Here is a 20,042-nt window from a genome sequence, read left to right as displayed (position 1 = left end):
GAGTTGCTTCTCGCGACCCCCCAAACACCCTCGCGCCCCACCCGCCCCTTACACACGGTCACTTCCCTCCCGCCGCCCCCGCGCCCCGCGCCCCCCCGCACCATCCCCGCCGCCCCCTCGCCCACCCGCGCAGCACGGCGGGCGCCTTCGTCGGGCCCCACGCGGGACCGGCGGGCTCGGGCGGGGAGGGCCCGGCAGCCTCTGCGCGCCTGCTCCTCTGCATACGCCACGCCCTTGTCGTGACGTCCCCGAGCCCTGTCCCCTGCCGTGGGACAGTGGATGTCTGGTTGCCGCCGAGGCCCCGGATGCCTGCGGGGCGGGGAGGAGGGCCCGGTGTGGGTGCGAGGGATGTCCGCACCCGGAGCGGTGACTCTAGAAGACTGGTCTCTCAGCTCTGAGCAGTTGAGGGCCCAATTACAGAGTGACCCCACCTTACCGAAAGAGAAAATATATCGAAAGTATATTTTGTTTTAGCCAGTTCCTCTGAACTCATCCTCACTTGACGTTTATTATGCGGACTTTCCCATCCTGAAAGTGTGCCCTGTAAGATTAATGAGGTTGAAGCTAGGAGAAAATTTAAAGCTTGTTTTTCAGAGAACGGTTTCCTCATCAGTTTTAGTGTCTTTTCTAACCCCACTAACAATTCTGCTGTCTCTGCAGAAGCCTGGATTCAAGGTCAACTGTATGGTTCTCTAGCCTCCAACCCATATTGTTAACCCACGATAATCAACCCAAGTCCCCATCCAGTTTATACCAGCTCTTGGAGCATGCCCATAGCCCCTTCTGCATGGCCTGTGATAATCTCCTGATGAAAGGGGCTGAATTTTGCTTTTTTCTGATGTTAAGTCTCCCTCCTAAGTGAACACAGAAAGTATGTTATACATGCACTTGCTAAATGCACCTGCTCCATCTTTCCTCATACCTAATCATAACTTTCTCTGCTCTTTTCATCAATATGTATGTAATGCAGCCCCTATGGTTATAAAAAAAACTTGTTCCTTCCCCCTTCAGGCAAGCAGATTGGTGGCTTGCTCTCCATTCTCCTCCTTTGGCTGCCTCTCAAATAAGCCCTTGCTTTACTGCAAACCTGATGTTTCAGTGATTGCCTTTGTATGCACCAGGCAAATGGACTTGGGTTCAGTTACACTCTCCCCTTAAGCACTTAAGTAGTAAGATGTCCCCCAGCCAACTTAACAAGGATTTTTTTTTTAAAGATTTTATTTATTTATTTGACAGAAATCACAAGTAGGCGGAGAGGCAGGCAGAGAGAGAGAGAGAGAGAGCGCAGGAAGCAAACTCCCCGCTGAGCAGAGAGCCCGACCCGGGGCTCGATCCCAGAACTCTGGGATCATGACCCGAGCCGAAGGCAGAGGTTTTAACCCGCTGAGCCACCCAGGCGCCCCAACAAGGATTATTTTTTCATGGCATCTTCCTGAGTAAGCCTGACTCTAGAAGACTGGTCTCTCAGCTCTGAGCAGTTGAGGGCCCATGTCGTGACGTCCCAGTGCTTCTGCACTGGTCTTCTGCACCGTTGTGGGAATGAAAATAGACCACGCAGGAGAGATCTGCTGTGTTTTTTCTAGTTAAAATGAACTTTATACATATTTTTTTGTTGTGGGTTTTTTTTTTCCCCCTCAAAGTAATCTGTACAGCTACCCGCAGGCGCATACTTTGCTCTCCATGCCAGGTAGGCGCCCAACATTAGCGTGTAGTAAAATTAGGCGTTTCATTCTCTCTCCATCTTTTTTTAAACCCTTCCCCACAGAGAAATCACAGTTTTTGGGCTATTCAGCCCTCAGGGGTTTCTGCTTTTACCTTTTCTTTGGCTGACCCGTGGTCTGAAGCAAGTTGGGACGATCTGCTTGACTTGAAAATTTCCCAAGGTATGTCACGTGAACTATGTAACGTGAAAAAGATGAAGTCCAAAAATAAATGTAGTATGTTCCCGTTTGTCAAGCAAAAATGTGAAAACAAGAAAATTATACAAAAAGAAACACAAAACCAATAAATAAACCAGAAGTGGTGACAGTATTGGGGTTTCGGGGGGACCTGCGAAAGGAAGGAGAGAGTGATGCTTTCCTGGATCATCTTCTTTGTAATTCAGTTTTGGAACTCTCTGAATGTTTTACACATATTATTAAATTGCAGCGGGGAAATCTCTAAAATTGAATATGAGCATAATTGAACTTAACTATCTTAGATGAATGGTGTAACCACACTGAAATAAACAGAAATAACCAATTGAAATGACTTTTGGACATAGTACATTAACTATAAACATCTTCAAGTCCAAAGACAAGAAGTGCAAACAAATACTGAACTATCCCATAGTAGGTTTGTATTTCATAGCTACCTGGTTGTAATAATTCTGTACTAATGTTTCATGTGTTGTAGGTTGAGCTAATGTGTTTATGGATGTTGGGGAGCCAAGGTCCTCACTGCTGAAGAAAAGAGATACAAATATTGGGCGCCTGGGTGGCTCAGTGGGTTAAGCCGCTGCCTTCGGCTCAGGTCATGATCTCGGGGTCCTGGGATCGAGTGCCGCATCGGGCTCCCTGCTCAGCAGGGAGCCTGCTTCCTCCTCTCTCTCTCTCTGCCTGCCTCTCTGCCTATTTGTGATCTCTCTCTCTGTCAAATAAATAAATAAAAAATATTAAAAAAAAAGAAAAGAGATACAAATATGGAATGATGGAGGGCAAAAGGGGAACCATGTGTGTTCAAGTGAAAGTTGGAATTGAAAGTATCCGTAAGGGCTTATTATTTGTAAGAGATACAGATATGTGTAGGAAACATGTATTTTTTACCTCTGCCCACTGACGGGGATTAGAAGCAAAGACAGTAGCATTAAGTATACCTACTACCATGATATTACTTTCTAAATGCCATTCTCCACTGAAAAGAACCAGGCCTCTTCGGAGAAAAAGATAATTTTCAGGAGTCAAGAAAGGTACAAAATGGCTCTGGAACATCTTGTGCCAAAAGATAAGGAAATGCTCCAAAAATTTTGTGGACATATCAAAAGTGTACAGTAGCCACCCTGCACTTGATCTTAGCCCAAAGGCCAAGCAGCAATCCACAGTAGCCCCCCTAAACGGGGCTTTCATTGAACATCAAAATAAATTTTAAAACATTTATGGGTTACAAACAACTGAATAAAATAACAACCATGAGCTTATATTGACAGTACCTAGGGAAGGATGGAAAGTTCTTTTTTACAATACAATGTCAACTAATAAATGAATGCGTGATAGAATTAGAAGATCAACAGTTGTCAATTATGATGCAAGAGTCATCAATGAATGCTAAAAACTCTTGTCAGAGGGGCGCTTGGGTGGTTCAGTTGGTTAAGGGTCTGACCCTTGGTTTTGGCTCAGGTCATCTCATGGGTGTTGATATCGAACCCTCCCCCACTGTTCCCCCCCCTCCCCTGGCTGCTACACTCAGTGGGAAGTCTGCCTGAAGATTCTCTTCCTCTGCCCTCCCACCACTTGCTTGAGGTGGCCAAACAGACACCCCGCTGAGTGGGGAACTCACTGGGAGGCTCAATCCCAGGACCCTGAAGGGGTCAGCTTTAGCTGACACTTAATGGACAGGGCCATCCAGGCACCCCTAAGTAATCAATGTTAATACTACCAATAATTGAACAAACTGAGTCATGTGCCTCCGAATGTGATGCCCAGAGGAGGACACTATGTTAATTTGCTAGGTCTGTCATAAAAAGTACCACAAATAAGATGGCTTACAAGAACAGAAATGTGTTCTCTCACAGTCTGGAAGCTAGAGGTCCAAAGGCAAGTTTCCTGCAGTCTCTCTGAGACTTTGCATAGAACCTTTCCTTGCCATCTCCTAGTTTCCTGTGGTGACAGTCAGTCCTCGACTTGCAGCTACATTACTACCATTGCTGCTTCTGTCATCAGATACTGTTCTGTGTGCAAATATCTTTACATGGCATTTTCCTCTTATAAAGAAAATAGTCATATTGGATCAGGGCCTACTCTAGTGACCTCACCTTACTTAACAGGATGGTAACCACAAAAATCATATTTCCAAATAGGGTCACATTCATAGGTTGAATGACCTATGGGTTGAGGACTTCAACATATTTTGGGGAGGGACATGAGCCAGCCCTTAACAGACACAATATCATTTATGTGGTATTCATGTCAAAAATGCATACCTGAAGGGTGCCTGGGTGGCTCAGTTGGTTAAGTGTCTGCCTTTGGCTTAGGTCATCATTTCAGGGTCCTGGGATCAAACCCCTCATCGGGCTCCCTGCTCATAGAAATAAGTAAGTAAGTAAGTAAATATATAAACAAATAAAATCTTCTTTTTTTAAATAAAGTAAAATCTTTTAAAAAATGCATACCTGGGGGCGCCTGGGTGGCTCAGTGGGTTAAGCCGCTGCCTTCGGCTCAGGTCATGATCTCAGGGTCCTGGGATCGAGTCCCACATCGGGCTCTCTGCTCAGCGGGGAGCCTGCTTCCCTTCCTCTCTCTCTGCCTGCCTCTCTGCCTACTTGTGATCTCTCTCTGTCAAATAAATAAATAAAATCTTTTAAAAAAAATGCATACCTGAATGTACTTATGAGGAAACATGGGACAACTCAAAAACTGAAGGATATTCTACAAAATAACTGGCCTGTAGTCTTAAAAAATGCCTACATAATGAAATGCAAAGAATCACCTGAGAGCTATTTCAGATTAAAGAAGGTTAAAGAGACTTGATAATTGAAAGCAATATGTGATTTTGAATTTTCCTTTGCTATAAAGGACGTTATGGAAATGGAATAACTCCTGTAGAGTAATAATATTGTATCAGTGTGAATTTCTTGATTTTGACAATTTTCCTTTTTTCAGTTAAAAAAAAAAAAGCTTTACTATATTTCCTTGGATCTTTATGCTGCTAGAACCTCAGGGAAGTCTTTGCTAATCCTATAATCTCTAGTCCTGTCTCTTGCCTTGCTTTGTTCCTGAGCAGCAGTCACCCAGGGACATAGAACAGTTCAATCATTTTGGTCATATCTGGAAAGGATATTTACACTTGATACCCAGATAGGATCTCCTTGTATAGAAGAAGAAAAGGTAAATCTAGACAGCCTGAAAGAGGTAAGCTCACCCTGCAGGATGGAAATGTGACATTTCTTTTCCTTTGGTTTTCGGAGACCATTCAACACCTGTCCCCAGTCCACGCCATCTACTCTGAGAATGGACTCCTTGCCTTGATGCTTTCTGTTCGAATGTTATTTCACTGTTGCAAGATTAGGTTACCACGTAATCTGAAAGGTCATAATGGGGGTTAAAATAATTTTATGTTAAATTGGCGACAAAACTCCCATCTTAGTATTTAACGTTTAGTTGACTCTCCGTTGCTATTACGTATAATTTTTGCTGAAAGGAAGGTGAGGCCAAGCCCGAGCCCGAACAATTCCCCGTGGGGCCTTCAACTTCTGGGCGCCCCGGGACCCGTCTTCTCTGGTCTCCCAGGTCCTGACACCCTCGCCGGCCGCCCCCACCTCCCCCCCCCCCCCGGCTGCCCCTCAGGCATTCGCAGTCTCGGCGGACATCTGGTGTCCCAGAGCAGGCGACAGGGCTCGGGGACGTCACGACAAGGGCGTGGCGTATGCAGAGGAGCAGGCGCGCAGAGGCTGCCGGGCCCTCCCCGCCCGAGCCCGCCGGTCCCGCGTGGGGCCCGACGAAGGCGCCCGCCGTGCTGCGCGGGTGGACGAAGGGGCGGCGGGGGTGGTGCGGGGGGCGCGGGGCGCGGGGGCGGCGGGAGGGAAGTGACCGTGTGTAAGGAGCGGGTGTAGCGCGAGGGTGCTTGGGGGGTCGGGGGGAGCAACTCATACTTACCTGGCAGGGGAGATACCATGATCACGAAGGTGGTTTTCCCAGGGCGAGGCTTATCCATTGCACTCCGGATGTGCTGACCCCTGCGATTTCCCCAAATGTGGGAAACTCGACTGCATAATTTGTGGTAGTGGGGGACTGCGTTCGCGCTTTCCCCTGATTCTTTGGTGGCATAAGAAAAGATACAAGTCGACGGCGTGTGTTTAGGTTTTCTTCTGCGCGGAGCGGAGTAGTTTTTTGCTTTTGCTTTAATCTCCGGAATTGAGGTTTAGACTGTCAATTTTCTGTCTACGATTCCGTTTTGGGTAGAAAGCTTTTTTTTTTTTTTTCACTTTTATTTTTTTGTGTGTGTGTTTCTGCGGAAGGAGTAAATAGGGTTTCCAAAACAAAGAACACAGAAATAAATATGCTTGTGCTTTTGAGTTTTGGCTTTACTTTGAGGTGTTAATAGGAGTTCTGAATTATTTGGAGTTTATAAATGCTTTCTGACCGTGGGTTTTAGATTGGGAAGTCTGAAACGAAGTTTTAAGTTGTTTATACAACTTAAGATATGTCGCAGTATTGAAATCCGTTTTTTGTGTGTGGAGTTGAGGTAGGTGTACCATCTGTCTCAGGTAGTTCTATACAGAGATGGTATGCAAGTTAAGTTTTGCTTGGTGTTTTTTTATAAGGCCTTGAACCACCCTAATTCCGCGAAAGCAGTTTTCCTCTTAAACCAGCCAGACTTGTCTTACTAATACTTTAAACTGTTTAACCTGTAGTGCCTCTCTTTAAAAAGATCAGTTTGAGCTCAACTTCCATAGTTTTGCTATAGAACGTTAATATTGTATAAGCTTTTCCAAACCAGGTGCAGACATCTAGCTCAGTCAATAAGCCTCACTGGTCCTGATGCTTTTTCTTCCTTCCTTTCAAAATTTTAATTCAACTAACATATAATGCATTATTGGTTTCAGAGGTACAGATCTGTTTCATTAGTCATATATAATAGCCATAGCTCATTACATCACATGCCCTCCTATGTCCAACCTCCAGTTAGCCCATTCTGCTACCCTTCTTCTTTCCAGCAACCCTCAATTTGCTTCCTATGATTATGTCTCTTTTGGTTTCTCTCTGGTTTCATCTTGTTTTATTTTTTCCTCTATGATCCTGTTTTGTTTCTTAAATTCCATGTATTATATAAATCATATAAATAGACATCATATAATTCTTTCTCTGATTGACTCATTTCACGTAGCGTAACACTCTAGTTCTGTCCATGTCGTTGCAAATGGCAAGATTTCATTTATTTATTAAAGATTTTATTTGACAGATATCAGAAGTAGGCAGAGAGGCAGGCAGAGAGCGAGAGAGGAGGAAGCAGGCTCCCTGCTAGCAGAGAGCCCCATGTGGGGCTCAATGCCAGGACCCTGGGATCGTGACCTGAGTCAAAGGCAGACGCTTTAACCCACTGAGCCACGCAGGCGCTCCAAGATTTCATTTTTTGATTTTAATATTTCTGTGTGTGCGCACGTGTGTGTGTGTACATACCACATCATCTTTATCCTTTCGACACCTAGATCCTTCCATAGTTTGGCTATTGTGGAGATCACTGCTATAAACGGGGTGCAGGTGGCCCTTCGGATCACTACATTTGTATCTTTGGGACAAATACCCAGTGCAATTGCCGTGACCCACTTTCCTTTGCAATTTCCTCTCTTGCCATCTCACCCTCACTGCAAAACCCCCACAACCTTCATTCCCCGGCCCACCCTGTTCATACCCTGGGTCATTCCCACTGCCTAGATTGCTCTCTTCCTCTCAGAGCATAAAGTGTGCCCTGTGGCAGACACTATACTACCCGTGTAGGGCTTTGTCTGTGCTCCTGGGCGTCCTGTTTGTCCTGTGTCCCGCAGGCACACGACAATGGCCAATAAATGTTTCAGGAATGCCACAGCCCAAGAGCAGTGAAACCAAGGCAATTATCAGGAACTAGCAGTGAACTATGGAATGTTTCAATTGTTCTGGAGGTACAAAGTAGAACCTCTCCTAAAGTATGTCCTTGAGGGAGTAACATATGTTCTTTATCTTGTGCTTTGTGAGAAAGCCCTTGCATAGAACAAACAGTCAACTCATTTATATGTGTTCATTAAGCACCCTCCCACATATGCTCTAATATGTAACTGCTGCTTCCAGTCTACCTCCGCCCCAACACACATTGTGAAAATGTAAAAATGTAAACCAGGCACCAAGAGATGGGGGCACTCTCCTACCCTTTTTCCCCAAAAGACCTTGGTACAGATTAGCTGATGGCTATGTGGAACAATAGAGCTTTTTTGCCCTGCACTTGATATTTCTTTCAATTAAAAAAAATTTTTTTTATTCATTTACTTGAGAGAGACAGTGAGGGAGAGAGCACAAGCAGGGGGCAGGGAGAGGGAGAAGCAGGTTCTCCCAACGAACAGGGAGCCCGGATGTGAGGCTTGATTCCAGGACCCAGGAACCACAACCTGAGCCAAAGGCAGACGCTCAACCGATGAGCCCCTCAGGCGCCCGTGTACTTACTATTTCTTAGCATTTATACAGCATCATCACATTTCCAAAGCACTGTACCAAATGTTTATTAATCCTCACAACACCCCTGTGAGGTAGGTCAATATGTCCTTTGTAGTAGAGAAACTGAGGCAGATAGAGGTCAAGCGAACCTGCCTGAGGCCACAGGGGCAGCCAGTGAAGGGACTGCACCCAAATTTAGAAGCTAGGGCTCTCTGTCCCATGTTCACCCACTGGAGAGCATCGCATAGGTGTATTTTCACCAGTGAAGGAGACACGAAGGAGGACAAAACACAGATTTCTCAGGCAACAGAAAAGTCAAGTTCAAATGGCATCAGGGAACAACATCAATGAAAGAAACATTAACCAGCACAGCAGTAAGGCAACAGAACATGCAAGGCTGGAATCACGGTGACTACTCTTTTAAGACCTAGGCCAGGGTTTGGGAAAATGTAAACGAGGCGTGACCAACCCAAATACCTGTGGTTTCCAACTGCAAGAGAACTTAGTGAAAAAATTAAACCACACAACCTAATTTTAAATTAGAAATAACTTGATGTTAATTTACATTAAAAAGGCCAATAATATCTTTTGTACCCACTTTATTTCAAAAATTCCAATTTCTCCCCCACCAACAAATGCTGTTCTCTACAGCACTCTTTCTCTCCACACACCAACTTATACACCAGCGTAACAATCAGTGGGCTCATTGGCACATCCATGGTTCACTGGCTGAGCTAGAGATGGACGTCAGGAAACTGTAATAGACCATTCGGTCTGCTCCTGTATTTTAGAAATGTCTGCTTCTAACCTGCCTCTGCCCAGGTCCAGCTTCTATGAAAGGCTAAACGCACACAGAGAAGCAGTTCATTCTTTTGTAAAGGGACTGGTGAACTTGGTTCAATATGCTGTTTAAAAAAAGAAAAACGAAAAACGAAGACCTACACTGTAAAGCATAATAAAGGAGTAGATTTATTATAGCTACTCCAAATTTTAGAGTGATACAATGACCACAGAGTTAAAAACTATCACTGTTATCACTGTTTATTTGATAATAGTTGGTTTAGTCTACAAGTTTAAGGCAAACATACTAATGCATTTGCTTTTCATCAGAAATCATACTTATAAAGGATTACATAAAATCTGTCCCCAAACTTCTAAGAAATGTTCATTAATTAAAAATAAGTCTGATTAAGATGCTTTACCAGGATACATGAATGAGCTAAGGTGGTATACAATGTTTTTTAAAAACAAAATTCAAAAAAAGGTAATGGCAATCTTTATCTCGTTTGAGCAATGTAATTTTAAAAGGGTTAAACTTCAGAAAGTACTTAAAAGTAAGAAAGACTGGCAGCCATAAGGAATACTATTCATAAAATAAACACAGTTACAGAGGCTACTTAAAACAAGACTGAACTTTGGGCTTCGGGAGAGGAGGCGCGCACGGTGAGGGACAGCTGTCGCAGGGAGCACACAGGTGCAGGGGTGCGGCGTCCCACCGCACACACTGGCAGAGCCCATGGACGGCACCGCTCCGTGGTTTCTCAGAAAAAAAGAGAGTAGATGCACTTTGTCAGCTGTTTCTTTTGTTCCCAGTGAGCAGTAAATGCTTAATATCATTAAGAAAACAAAAATAAAATCTGAAGGAAGGCAGCCCTTTTTAACCGAAGGTGGAGTGTGGCTTATGTGTCTCCATTTAACACTGCCAAGCAGTTCTGCAGCAACTGTAGGTTACCCTACAAGGGAAGGGAGAATAAATTATGAAGCTCAAAGAGCTTGGAAGAATTGTACTGAAAAAATATACAGCACTACAAATCATGTAACTTTAAATTTATTAAGGCAACAGAATTTTGGTAACAAGCTACTCATTACACAGAAGTAACTTTTTTTTTTAAAAGATTTTATTTTTATAAAATATTTTATTTATTTATTATGTATTTGAGAGAGACAGTGAGAGAGGATTGCAAGCAGGGGGAGTGGGAGAGAGAAAAGCAGGCTTCCCGCAGAGCAGGGACCCCCAATGTGGGGCTCGATCCCAGGACGGTGGGATCATGACCTGAGCCGAAGGCAGATGTCCAATGACTGAGATACCCAGACACCCCCAAAAATAACTGTTTAAAGACATAAAACTATATACTCTGTTTCATGTACAATTTTTCCACATACCAGATTCTTCAGTAATTTTCCATCTAGACCAATAATATTGTTTTGAATTGCCTGGCATGATCTAATGAGAGAGAAAATATTCTGTGTCCAAGTTAAACTACTGATATTTATTTAGAGAGACAGAGAGCAGGGGGAGCGGCAGAGGGAGAGAGAATCTCAAGCAGAGTCCCTGCTTAGCACAAAGCCCCACGTGGGGGTTGATGTCATTGACCTGAGATCATGGCCTGAGCCAAAACCAAGAGTCAAACATTCAACCGAGCCACCCAGGTGTCCCTGAACATTCCTGACAGTAAGACAGGTTCTTATCACTCTCCTTTGGCCATTAAAATATGTGTACTATATTACATATATAATTAATATAATGTATATTTTAATGACTAAAATGGTAAGTTATAGCAATTTTTATAAAAATTTTAATAAGGGGCTGCCTGCATGGCTCAGTTGGCTAAGTGACCAACTGCTGAGTTTGGCTCAGTCATGATCTTTTTTTTTTTTTTTTTTTTTTTATTTGATAGAGAGAGATCACAAGCAGGCAGAGAGAGAGAGAGAAGGAAGCAGGCTCCTGGCTGAGCAGAGAGCCCGATGCGGGGCTCGATCCCAGGACCCTGGGATCATGACCTGAGCCGAAGGCAGCGGCTTAACCCACTGAGCCACCCAGGCGCCCCGGCTCAGTCATGATCTTGCGGCTGTGACATCAAGCCCTGCACTGGGCTCATGCTGGGTGTGGAGCCTGCTTAAGATTCTCTCTCTCCTTCTTCCTCCACCCTTCCATACCCTCATGATTTCCCTCTCTCTCAAAAAAGAAAAAAAGTAAAAATAAAGTAGTAAGATCACATATAAATGTATTCTATAAAATGCAAACCTGTGTAGCATCTGTAAAACATGTGAAATGGCCCCCAAATTCAGATATGTATAAACATATAGGTTACATCAACTCATAAATGGGGGAGAAGGAAAACTTCCTTAGAGTAGAAAGCCAACTAAAATGTGTACAATGATGGAATTAGAAACTAATCACCATTTGGCCACCATCATAAAAACTGACTCAGGCAAAAGTCAGGATGGATGCTAAAAACAATATAAGGCTGAAATGCTAATACTGTGGTCATGAGGTACATGCTACAGAACACTTAACTTTCTGCTAATTAAAATGAAATAAAAACAAAGCTTTGCGCAGTGGCAGTATCGTAGCCAATGAGGTTTATCCGAGGCGCGATTATTGCTAATTAAAATGAAATAAAAACAGTTTGAGCTTCTCTGTTACACTACGCACATTTCAAGCATTTGGCAGCCACATGTGGCTAGTGATTACCATACTGGAAGTGCTGATTATAGAGTATTTCCATTATCACACAAAATTCTATGGGACAGTGTCGGTTAAGTGATGGCTATTTAACTTACATAGTCCCAAGCCAAGTATCTCACCACAAAATACTTGTTAATTTCAAAGTATAAAACAGTAACTTCGCCTCTGAGAAACCTGCAGACATCATTTTATTTACTTATTATTTTTTTTTTTAAAGATTTTATTTATTTATTTGACAGATGGAGATTACAAGTAGGCAGAGAGGCAGGCAGAGAGAGAGGGGGAAGTAGACTCCCTGCTGAGCAGAGAGCCCGATGCGGGGCTCGATCCCAGGACCCCGGGATCATGACCCGAGCTGAAGGCAGAGGCTTTAACCCACTGAGCCACCCAGGCGCCCCTTATTTACTTATTTTTAAAAAAATATTTTATTTGGGGCACCTGGGTGGCTAAGTGGGTTAAACCTATGCCTTTGGCTCAGGTCATGATATCAGGGTCCTGGGATGGAGCCCCATATCGGGCTCTCTGCTCAGCAGGGAGCATGCTTCCACCCCCCCTTCTCTGACTGCCTCTCTGCCTACTTGTGAGCTCTGTCAAATAAATAAATAAAATCTCTAAAAAAATATATTTTATTTATTTGACAGAGAGACAGAGAGCGCACAAACTGGGGGAGCTGGAGAGGGAGCAGCAACTCCCTACTGAGCAGGGAACCCAACACAGGGTTGGCTCCTTGCTTGGCGGAGAGTCTGTTTCTCCCTCTCTAGCTCCCCCTGCTTGTGTTACCTCTCTCGATCTCTGTTATAAATAAGTAAAATCTTAAAATAAAATAAAATGTAGTTGGGAGGCCAGAAGGGGAGCCCTCAGATCCTACCACTGATTGCAGACTTTGTAGACCCATCAGGAAGAGAAGTGAAGTGAAGTACCTTGCATTCTTTTTCTTTTTCTTTTTTTCTTAGTACTGTGTATTCTCAACAGGAGGGAAACCCACGTTACTACCCCAGCAAGAGAAAGAAAGGTGGTCTCCTTGTCCAGCAATGGCCCCCACAAGGCAAGACTGTCACAGCTAAGCCAGTGAAAAGTCATGACACTTCTAACTCACAGTTTACTTTAGTGGACTTTTTGTTCGTAACAGCCTTTCCCAACTCCCCCCTTCTATCTATAAAAGAGCATTCCTGTCCTTTGTTCTCTGCACTAGCCTGCGGCATTTGCTATAGCTTGCTTGTCCTGAATTGTAATTCTTGTTATCCCCAAATTAACCCATTTGGCATCAGATAAAATTTGCTTTGAAGGCTGGCAACTTTTAAACATAACATTGCTGAAGGAAACTCCAAAATTCATTCTCCCTCATTTGGAAGCCCAATCCATTTGCCAAACTCTGATTCCACAGAAACAATCCATTTGAATAAATTATGTATGGTGGAAATGTTGATAGTCATTCTGTCATAAATAAATGTTTATTTTCTTTGCACCTTTCTGTATTTGCTATGATAAAAAAAATGCACAAAAGTTTTACCACGCCTGTACTGTGTTTTGAGGCGCTGTACACTGGTTTGGAGGGTTTTCCTTCGTTTTCGTATTCAAACTGACTAGCCTTTCCTCCCATACCAAGCCACCATACCAGCAGTTTCTCTGCCCTGTGGACTCTCACCCCTGCCCTCCCCAGAGTCCATCTGTTTTTCACCTTCTTTTCTTTCTCCTTCACCCACAAACTGCTCCTGTAATAACTCAGCTTCCAGAGGCTCTGCCCAGCCCCTGCCAGAAAGACGTGGGCCAAGAACCCAGAGGTTACTGTGGCTGCTGGTCCAGGAATGTCACAAAAACCTAGGATTCCTTTGTTTCAGTGTCTTCCTGTCTCTTCTGTGGGGACAGGAACTCCTTAAATGCTGGCTCTGTATGGCCTGCCCTACCACTCCCATGGCCCCTGGCAAAGGGAGGTACTTACTATGGTTAAACTTAATTATAACATTCTTTCTGAGGGACATATTGACACGGGGTTTTTTTGTTTGTTTGTTTGTTTTTTATGATTTTATTTATTTGACAGACACAGATCACAAGTAGAGAGGCAGGCAGAGAGAGAGAGAAGCAGGCCCCCTGCCGAGCAGAGAGCCCGTTGCGGGGCTCCATCCCAGGACTCTGGGATCATGACCTGAGCTGAAGGCAGAGGATTTAACCCACTGAGCCACCCAGGCACCCCATACTGACACGTTTCTTATTAGACCATGAACTCTGAGAGCAGAGGTCCCAACGGGCTGGTCTTCCTGCAACCTAGCCCAGTGTGGGCACAGTGCAGTGGGAGGTGAGTGAATGGCTTGGTGAATGACTGGCTCACTTGAAATGAAGGGATGATTTAAGTGAAAACATTCAGAAGGGGCACCTGGGTGGCTCAGTGGGTTAAGCCGCTGCCTTCGGCTCAGGTCATGATCTCAGGGTCCTGGGATCGAGTCCCGCATCGGGCTCTCTGCTCAGCAGGGAGCCTGCTTCCTCCTCTCTCTCTGCCTGCCTCTCTGCCTACTTGTGATCGTTGTCTGTCAAATAAACAAATAAAATATTTAAAAAACAAAACAAAACAAAAAAACTCACAAAAACATGGGACAGTTTCTCGAAAACCTGTCATTCTTTTCTCAAAAATTAAAAGGATTTTCAGGGGGGCACCTGGGTAGCTCAGTGGGTTAAGTAAGCCTCTGCCTTTGGCTCAGGTCATGATCTCAGGGTCATGGTATCGAGCCCCATCGGGATCTCTGCTTAGCCCTCTGCCTGCCTCTCTGCCTGCTTGTGATCTTTCTGCCAAAGAAATTAAAAAAAAAAAAAAAAAAAAATCAACACAGAGAACACGTTTCAGAAAGGATTTGAAAAGTACAAAATCTGGAAATTAGAGGTTGACATCAATCTATAGTAGTAGTCAGCAAATTTTTTCTGTAAAGGGCTAACTATGTACTAAACATTTTAGACTTTGAGGGGCCCCTAGGTGGCTCCGTAGGTTAAGCGTCTGCCTTTGGCTCACAGGTCATGATCCCAGGATATTGGGATTGAGCCCCGTGTTGGGCTCCCTGCACAGCGGGGAGCCTGCTTCTCTCTCTTCCTACTCACTCTCTCTCTCAAATAAAATCTTAAAAAAACCCCCAAAAAACATTTTATTTTTATTTTTATATTTTAAAGATTTTATTTATTTACTTGACAGAGATCACAAGTAGGCAGAAAGACAGGCAGAGAGAGAGAAGGAAGCAGGCTCCCCCCGGAGCAGAGAGCCCAATTCGGGGCTTGATCCCAGGACCCTGGGATCATGACCTGAGCTGAAGGCAGAGGCTTTAACCCACTGAGCCACCCAGGCACCCCCCAAAACCATTTTAGACTTTGAGAGACATTTGCTCTCTGTTTTAACTATTCAACTTTGCTATAGTAGTAGTATAAAAGCAATCATAGACAAAGCATAAATGAATGAGCTTGGTTGTATCCTAATAAAACTTTACTTATAAATTAAATATAAATTTCATAAAATTATCACATGTCATGATATTCCTTTGCTTAAAATAATGACTTAAAAATTAGACTGCCGGGAGCCTGGGTGGCTCAGTGGGTTAAGCCGCTGCCTTCGGCTCAGGTCATGATCTCAGGGTCCTGGGATCGAGTCCCACATCGGGCTCTCTGCTCAGGAGGGGGCCTGCTTCCCTTCCTCTCTCTCTGCCTGCCTCTCTGTCTACTGTGATCTCTCTCTGTCAAATAAATAAATAAAATCTTTAAAAAAAAAAAAAAATTAGACTGCCAAGGGGTGTCCCCCCACCCCCGCCCTGCCTGCCTCTCTGCCTACTTGTGATCTCTGTCAAATAAATAAATAAAATCTTAAAAAAAAAAAAAAAAAGACTGCCAAAATAATTAAAAACAACAACAAAACATGAATGCCACTCCTGACTCACAGGCTTTATAAAAGTATGTTGTAATTTGCCAACCCCTCCTTAATTTATTAACAAAATCCCTGATAGTTTATAACCTCTTTAAAAAGAACAAAAATAGGGGCGTCTGGGTGGCTCAGTGGGTTAAAGCCTCTGCCTTCGGCTTGGGTCATGGTTCCAGGGTCCTGGGATTGAGCCCCGCATCAGGCTCTCTGCTCCATGGGAGCCTGCTTTCCCCTCTCTCTCTCTGCCTACTTGTGATCACTGTCTGTCAAATAAATAAGTAAAATCTTTAAAAGAAAAAACAACAAAAAACAAAGAAATAAAAATTGTGAACATTAGAAACCAATACATGTAGAGTAAGATAAACCATGCCAGATTTATCAAAACACGTTCTTTCTCTTTTTCTTTCTTTTTTTTTTTAAAGATTTTATTTGACAGATAAAAAGAGAGCATTAGTAGGCAGAGCAGCAGACAGAGCAACAGGGAGAAGCAGGCTCTCCACTGAGCAGGGAGCCCAACGTGGGGCTTGATCCCAGGATCCTCTCTCTCTCCCTTTCTCTCTCTCTCTCTGTCCCTACCTCCTTCCTTCCTAGTAGGCTCCATCATTGCAGGGCTTGAACTCATGACCCTGAGGTCAAGACCTGAGCTGAGGGCGCCTGGGTGGCTCAGTGGGTTAAGCCGCTGCCTTCGGCTCAGGTCATGATCTCAGGGTCCTGGGATCGAGTCCCGCATCGGGATCTCTGCTCAGCAGGGAGCCTGCTTCCTCCTCTCTCTCTCTGCCTGCCTCTCTGCCTACTTGTGATCTCTTTCTGTCAAATAAATAAATAAAATCTTTAAAAAAAAAAAAAAAAAAAGACCTGAGCTGAAATCAAGAATCAGACACAACCCACTGAGCCACCCAGGTGCTCCCTGATCAATCCTTTAAATTAAAACTTAGATAAGGACACAAAAGGGAAATTCGTACAAATTACGAATGTCTATCACTTGGGAGTAATAACCACTCTAATAGTCAAGTACCATATGATCGAACTGAAGTTTCCCAAAGATATCACACTAGGCTAAAACTAGCAAGCTAAAATTTAATAGACATAAACATGATTACAATTACATTTTAAAAATTAAATGCTCAATAACTAGAGAAGTTCTAGAAACTTGTTGCACAACAATGTGAATATACTTAACAATGCCAAACTGCACACTTAAAAATGGTTAAGATGGTAAATTTTATGTGTTTTATACCACAAAAAAGAAAAAAAAATGACTAAAAAAAAAAAAAAAAAGAAACACACAACTGGCTGGAGCTTAACAAAAGACTTCGAGCGACACCTGGGTGGCTCAGTGGGTTAAGCCTCTGCCTTTGGCTCTGGTCAGGATCCCAGGGTCCTGAGATCGAGTCCTGCATCGGGCTCCTTGCTCAGCAGGGAGTCTGCTTCTCTCTCTGCCTGAAGCCTGATATTGTGCTCGCTGACAACTAAATAAATAAAATCTTTAAAAAAACAGAAAAGACTTTGAAGAAGAAGAGAAGGTGTGACTATAGGCCAAATCAAGCTGGTATGAGATGGCACCTTAAATCCTTGTAACATATAAAGCACACTGTAAGAAGGAATGTGCGCAATAATCAGCCTGTGTACAGAAGTGATTCTATTTCCTAGGGTAATATACATTTTTTAAGATTTTATTTATTTATTTGACAGAGATCACAAGTAGGCAGAAATGCAGGCAGAGATGGGGGGGAAGCAGGCTCCCTGCTGAGCAGAGAGCCCAATTCGGGGCTTGATCCTGGGACCCTGGGATCTTGACCTGAGCCAAAGGCAGAGGCTTTAAGCCACTGAACCAGCCAGGAGGGCCTCCAGTGTAATATTTTAAAGCAGCAATGACAGGAGGGCAATAACATAAAAAGCTTATTGAAATGTAGGAGATAAAATGTGGTATCCCAAAACTCTTGGTACAGTTTTAAACTTTTTAATGACTTTCAAAGGGTAAATGCTATAAACATATCAAAAAATAAACACTTAAAAGTTGATTTAAATTTAATACTTATAGTTTGAGGAATTTTGAATATGCTTTTAGTTTTCCGTCCCTCTGACTGAAGACAGCATATGTTAAGTAAATTAAGTTTTGCATTGGTCTCCAGGCTTAATATGGAGTCCACTTAGGATTCTCTCTCCCTCCCACTCGTGTTCTCTCCTCTCTCTCTGTCTCTATCTGTAAAATAATAAATACATCTCTTTTCTTTTGTTTGTTTTTTAAGGATAAAGGTTGGTCCAAACCTTACAGTAATTTTAAAACTTGAGAATCTTAGGGGCACCTGGGTGGCTCAGTGGTTTAAGCTTCTGCCTTCAGCTCAGGTCACGGTCTCAGGGTCCTGGGATGGAGCCCCACACTGGGCTCTCTGCTCAGCAGGGAGCCTGCTTCCCTTCCTCTCTCTCTGCCTGCCTCTCTGCCAACTTGTGATCTCTGCCTGTGAAATAAATAATATCTTAAAAAAATTATAATCCAGCTGTAATTAATTCTAATTCAGGAATGTTTCTTACAGTATGTCTGTAGAAGGAAACTGTCATTAAAGAATCATTATCAGGGCGCCTGGGTGGCTCAGTGGGTTAAGCCACTGCCTTCGGCTCAGGTCATGATCTCAGGGTCCTGGGATCGAGTCCCACATCGAGCTCTCTGCTCGGCAGGGAGCCTGTTTCCCTCTCTCTCTCTCGCTGCCTGCCTCTCCATCTACTTGTGATCTCTCTCTATCAAATAAATAAAAATAAAATCTTTAAAAAAAAAAAAAAAAGAATCATTATCATTCCATAATGGATTCATTTCCTTCTTTTTTTTTAAGTAATCTCCATGCCCAACATGGGGCTCAAACTCATGAACCTGAGATCAAGATTCACATACTCTCCCAACTAAACCAGCCAGGCACCACATAACAAACTCATTTCTAAATTATAAGTCACTTAAATTATTAAATCTTTAATATGACAATACCTTTGCATGCTTCAGTTCTAACTCTGCCAGTTCCACTAAATTTTTTCTGAATGCAGCAACTCTTCTTGTCTTAAAATCTATAAGTTCTGTGAACAAAAGAAATTAGGATTAACTATTTAACTCATATAATAGTTTAAAGCATACCTTATGATTAAAGGGTAAGGTTAACAGTACCTTGTTTTGCAGATTCAGATATTTTTTCAAATTTCTGACAACATAATTGTTGGGAGGTTTCAGCCTGCAGAACATCTTTATTTTTTGCTCTTGCTTTATCCAGTGCTTTATTAGCATTTTCATAATCCACTAGTGACCTAGATCTTCGATAGAGGAGATCCTATAAAATAGAATGCTTCACAGTAATATATGCTGCATGTTTCTAATAGTTACTCGCAATCACCATCATCATAGCAAACACTTAAACCATGAATACCACACATGCCAGCTACTCTTCTCAACTGTTTTTATAACAGCTTTACTGTGATAAATTCACATACATGTAACTCATTCAAAGTGCCAATTCAACAGTTTTTAGCATGCTCACAGAATTATTTAACCATTACTACAATCAATTTTAAAATAATTTTGTCACCCAAAAGGAAACCCCATATTCATCAGCAGTCATTCTTCACTTCCTGTCATGCACCCCTCACCCGCCACCACTAATTTGCTGTCTCTATATATTTGCCTATTCTGGACATTTAAAAAAAAAAAAAAAAAGATGGAATCATATAATATGTGGCCTTTTCTGTCTGGCTTTCTTTACTTAGCATAAAGTTTCAAGTTCATTCATGTTTTTGTGTGAACCAGTACTTCATTCCTTTTATTGCTAAATAACATATCCTTGTATGGAAATACCACACTGATTTATCTACTTATCAATCTAGAAGACATCTGGTTTGTTTCCACATTTTGCCCATTATGAATAATGCTGTTTTGAACATGTTTTCCTTTCTCTTTCATATCTCATTACTTAGGAGTGGAATTGCTGGGTCACTTGGTAATTCTATGCTGAACCTTTTGAGAAACTGCCAGACTAGCAGCTGCACGACTTTACACTCCAATGACTCTTCATGAGGGTTCTAATTTCTACACATCCTTGGCAACACTTATCTGTCCTTTTGATTAAAGCCACCTAGTGGGTGTGATATGATATCTCATTGTGGTTTTGTTTTGTTAGTAAAGATTTTATTTTTTAAGTAATCTATACACCCAATGTGGGGCTCAAACTTACAACCTCAAGATCAAGAGTTGCATGTTCTACCTATTAAGCCAGCCAGGTATCCCTCGCTGTGGTTTTGATTTGCATTTCCCTGATAGCTAATGTCGTTG

The 20,042-nt window shown here is 43.0% G+C and overlaps 1 protein-coding gene and 2 non-coding genes across 3 annotated transcripts in view; 2 read left to right on the top strand and 1 right to left on the bottom strand.

Moving 5' to 3' along the window:
• Window positions 1-5,841: 5,841 nt before the first annotated feature.
• LOC122894759 lies at window positions 5,842-6,005 on the top strand. The gene has a single exon (XR_006381829.1). It is a non-coding gene; the product is annotated as a U1 spliceosomal RNA (small nuclear RNA).
• Window positions 6,006-8,962: 2,957 nt separating this feature from the next.
• SNX6 (sorting nexin 6) overlaps window positions 8,963-20,042 on the bottom strand; it is a 65,124-nt gene continuing 54,044 nt past the window's right edge. Inside the window, exons 12-14 of the mRNA XM_044232156.1 lie at window positions 18,888-19,047; window positions 18,714-18,799; window positions 8,963-10,111 (exon numbers count right to left, since the gene is read on the bottom strand). Coding sequence (XP_044088091.1) covers window positions 10,058-10,111; window positions 18,714-18,799; window positions 18,888-19,047 — 300 coding nt within the window. The 3' untranslated portion in view covers window positions 8,963-10,057. The remainder of the gene's footprint in view (window positions 10,112-18,713; window positions 18,800-18,887; window positions 19,048-20,042) is intronic.
• Window positions 11,707-11,842, top strand: LOC122894808. Its single transcript, XR_006381853.1, has one exon. It is a non-coding gene; the product is annotated as a U4 spliceosomal RNA (small nuclear RNA).

Source organism: Neovison vison, chromosome 13, assembly GCF_020171115.1.
Source record: "Neovison vison isolate M4711 chromosome 13, ASM_NN_V1, whole genome shotgun sequence".
Classification (NCBI taxonomy): Eukaryota; Metazoa; Chordata; class Mammalia; order Carnivora; family Mustelidae; genus Neogale; species Neogale vison.
This window is presented reverse-complemented; position numbering and strand designations above follow the sequence as displayed.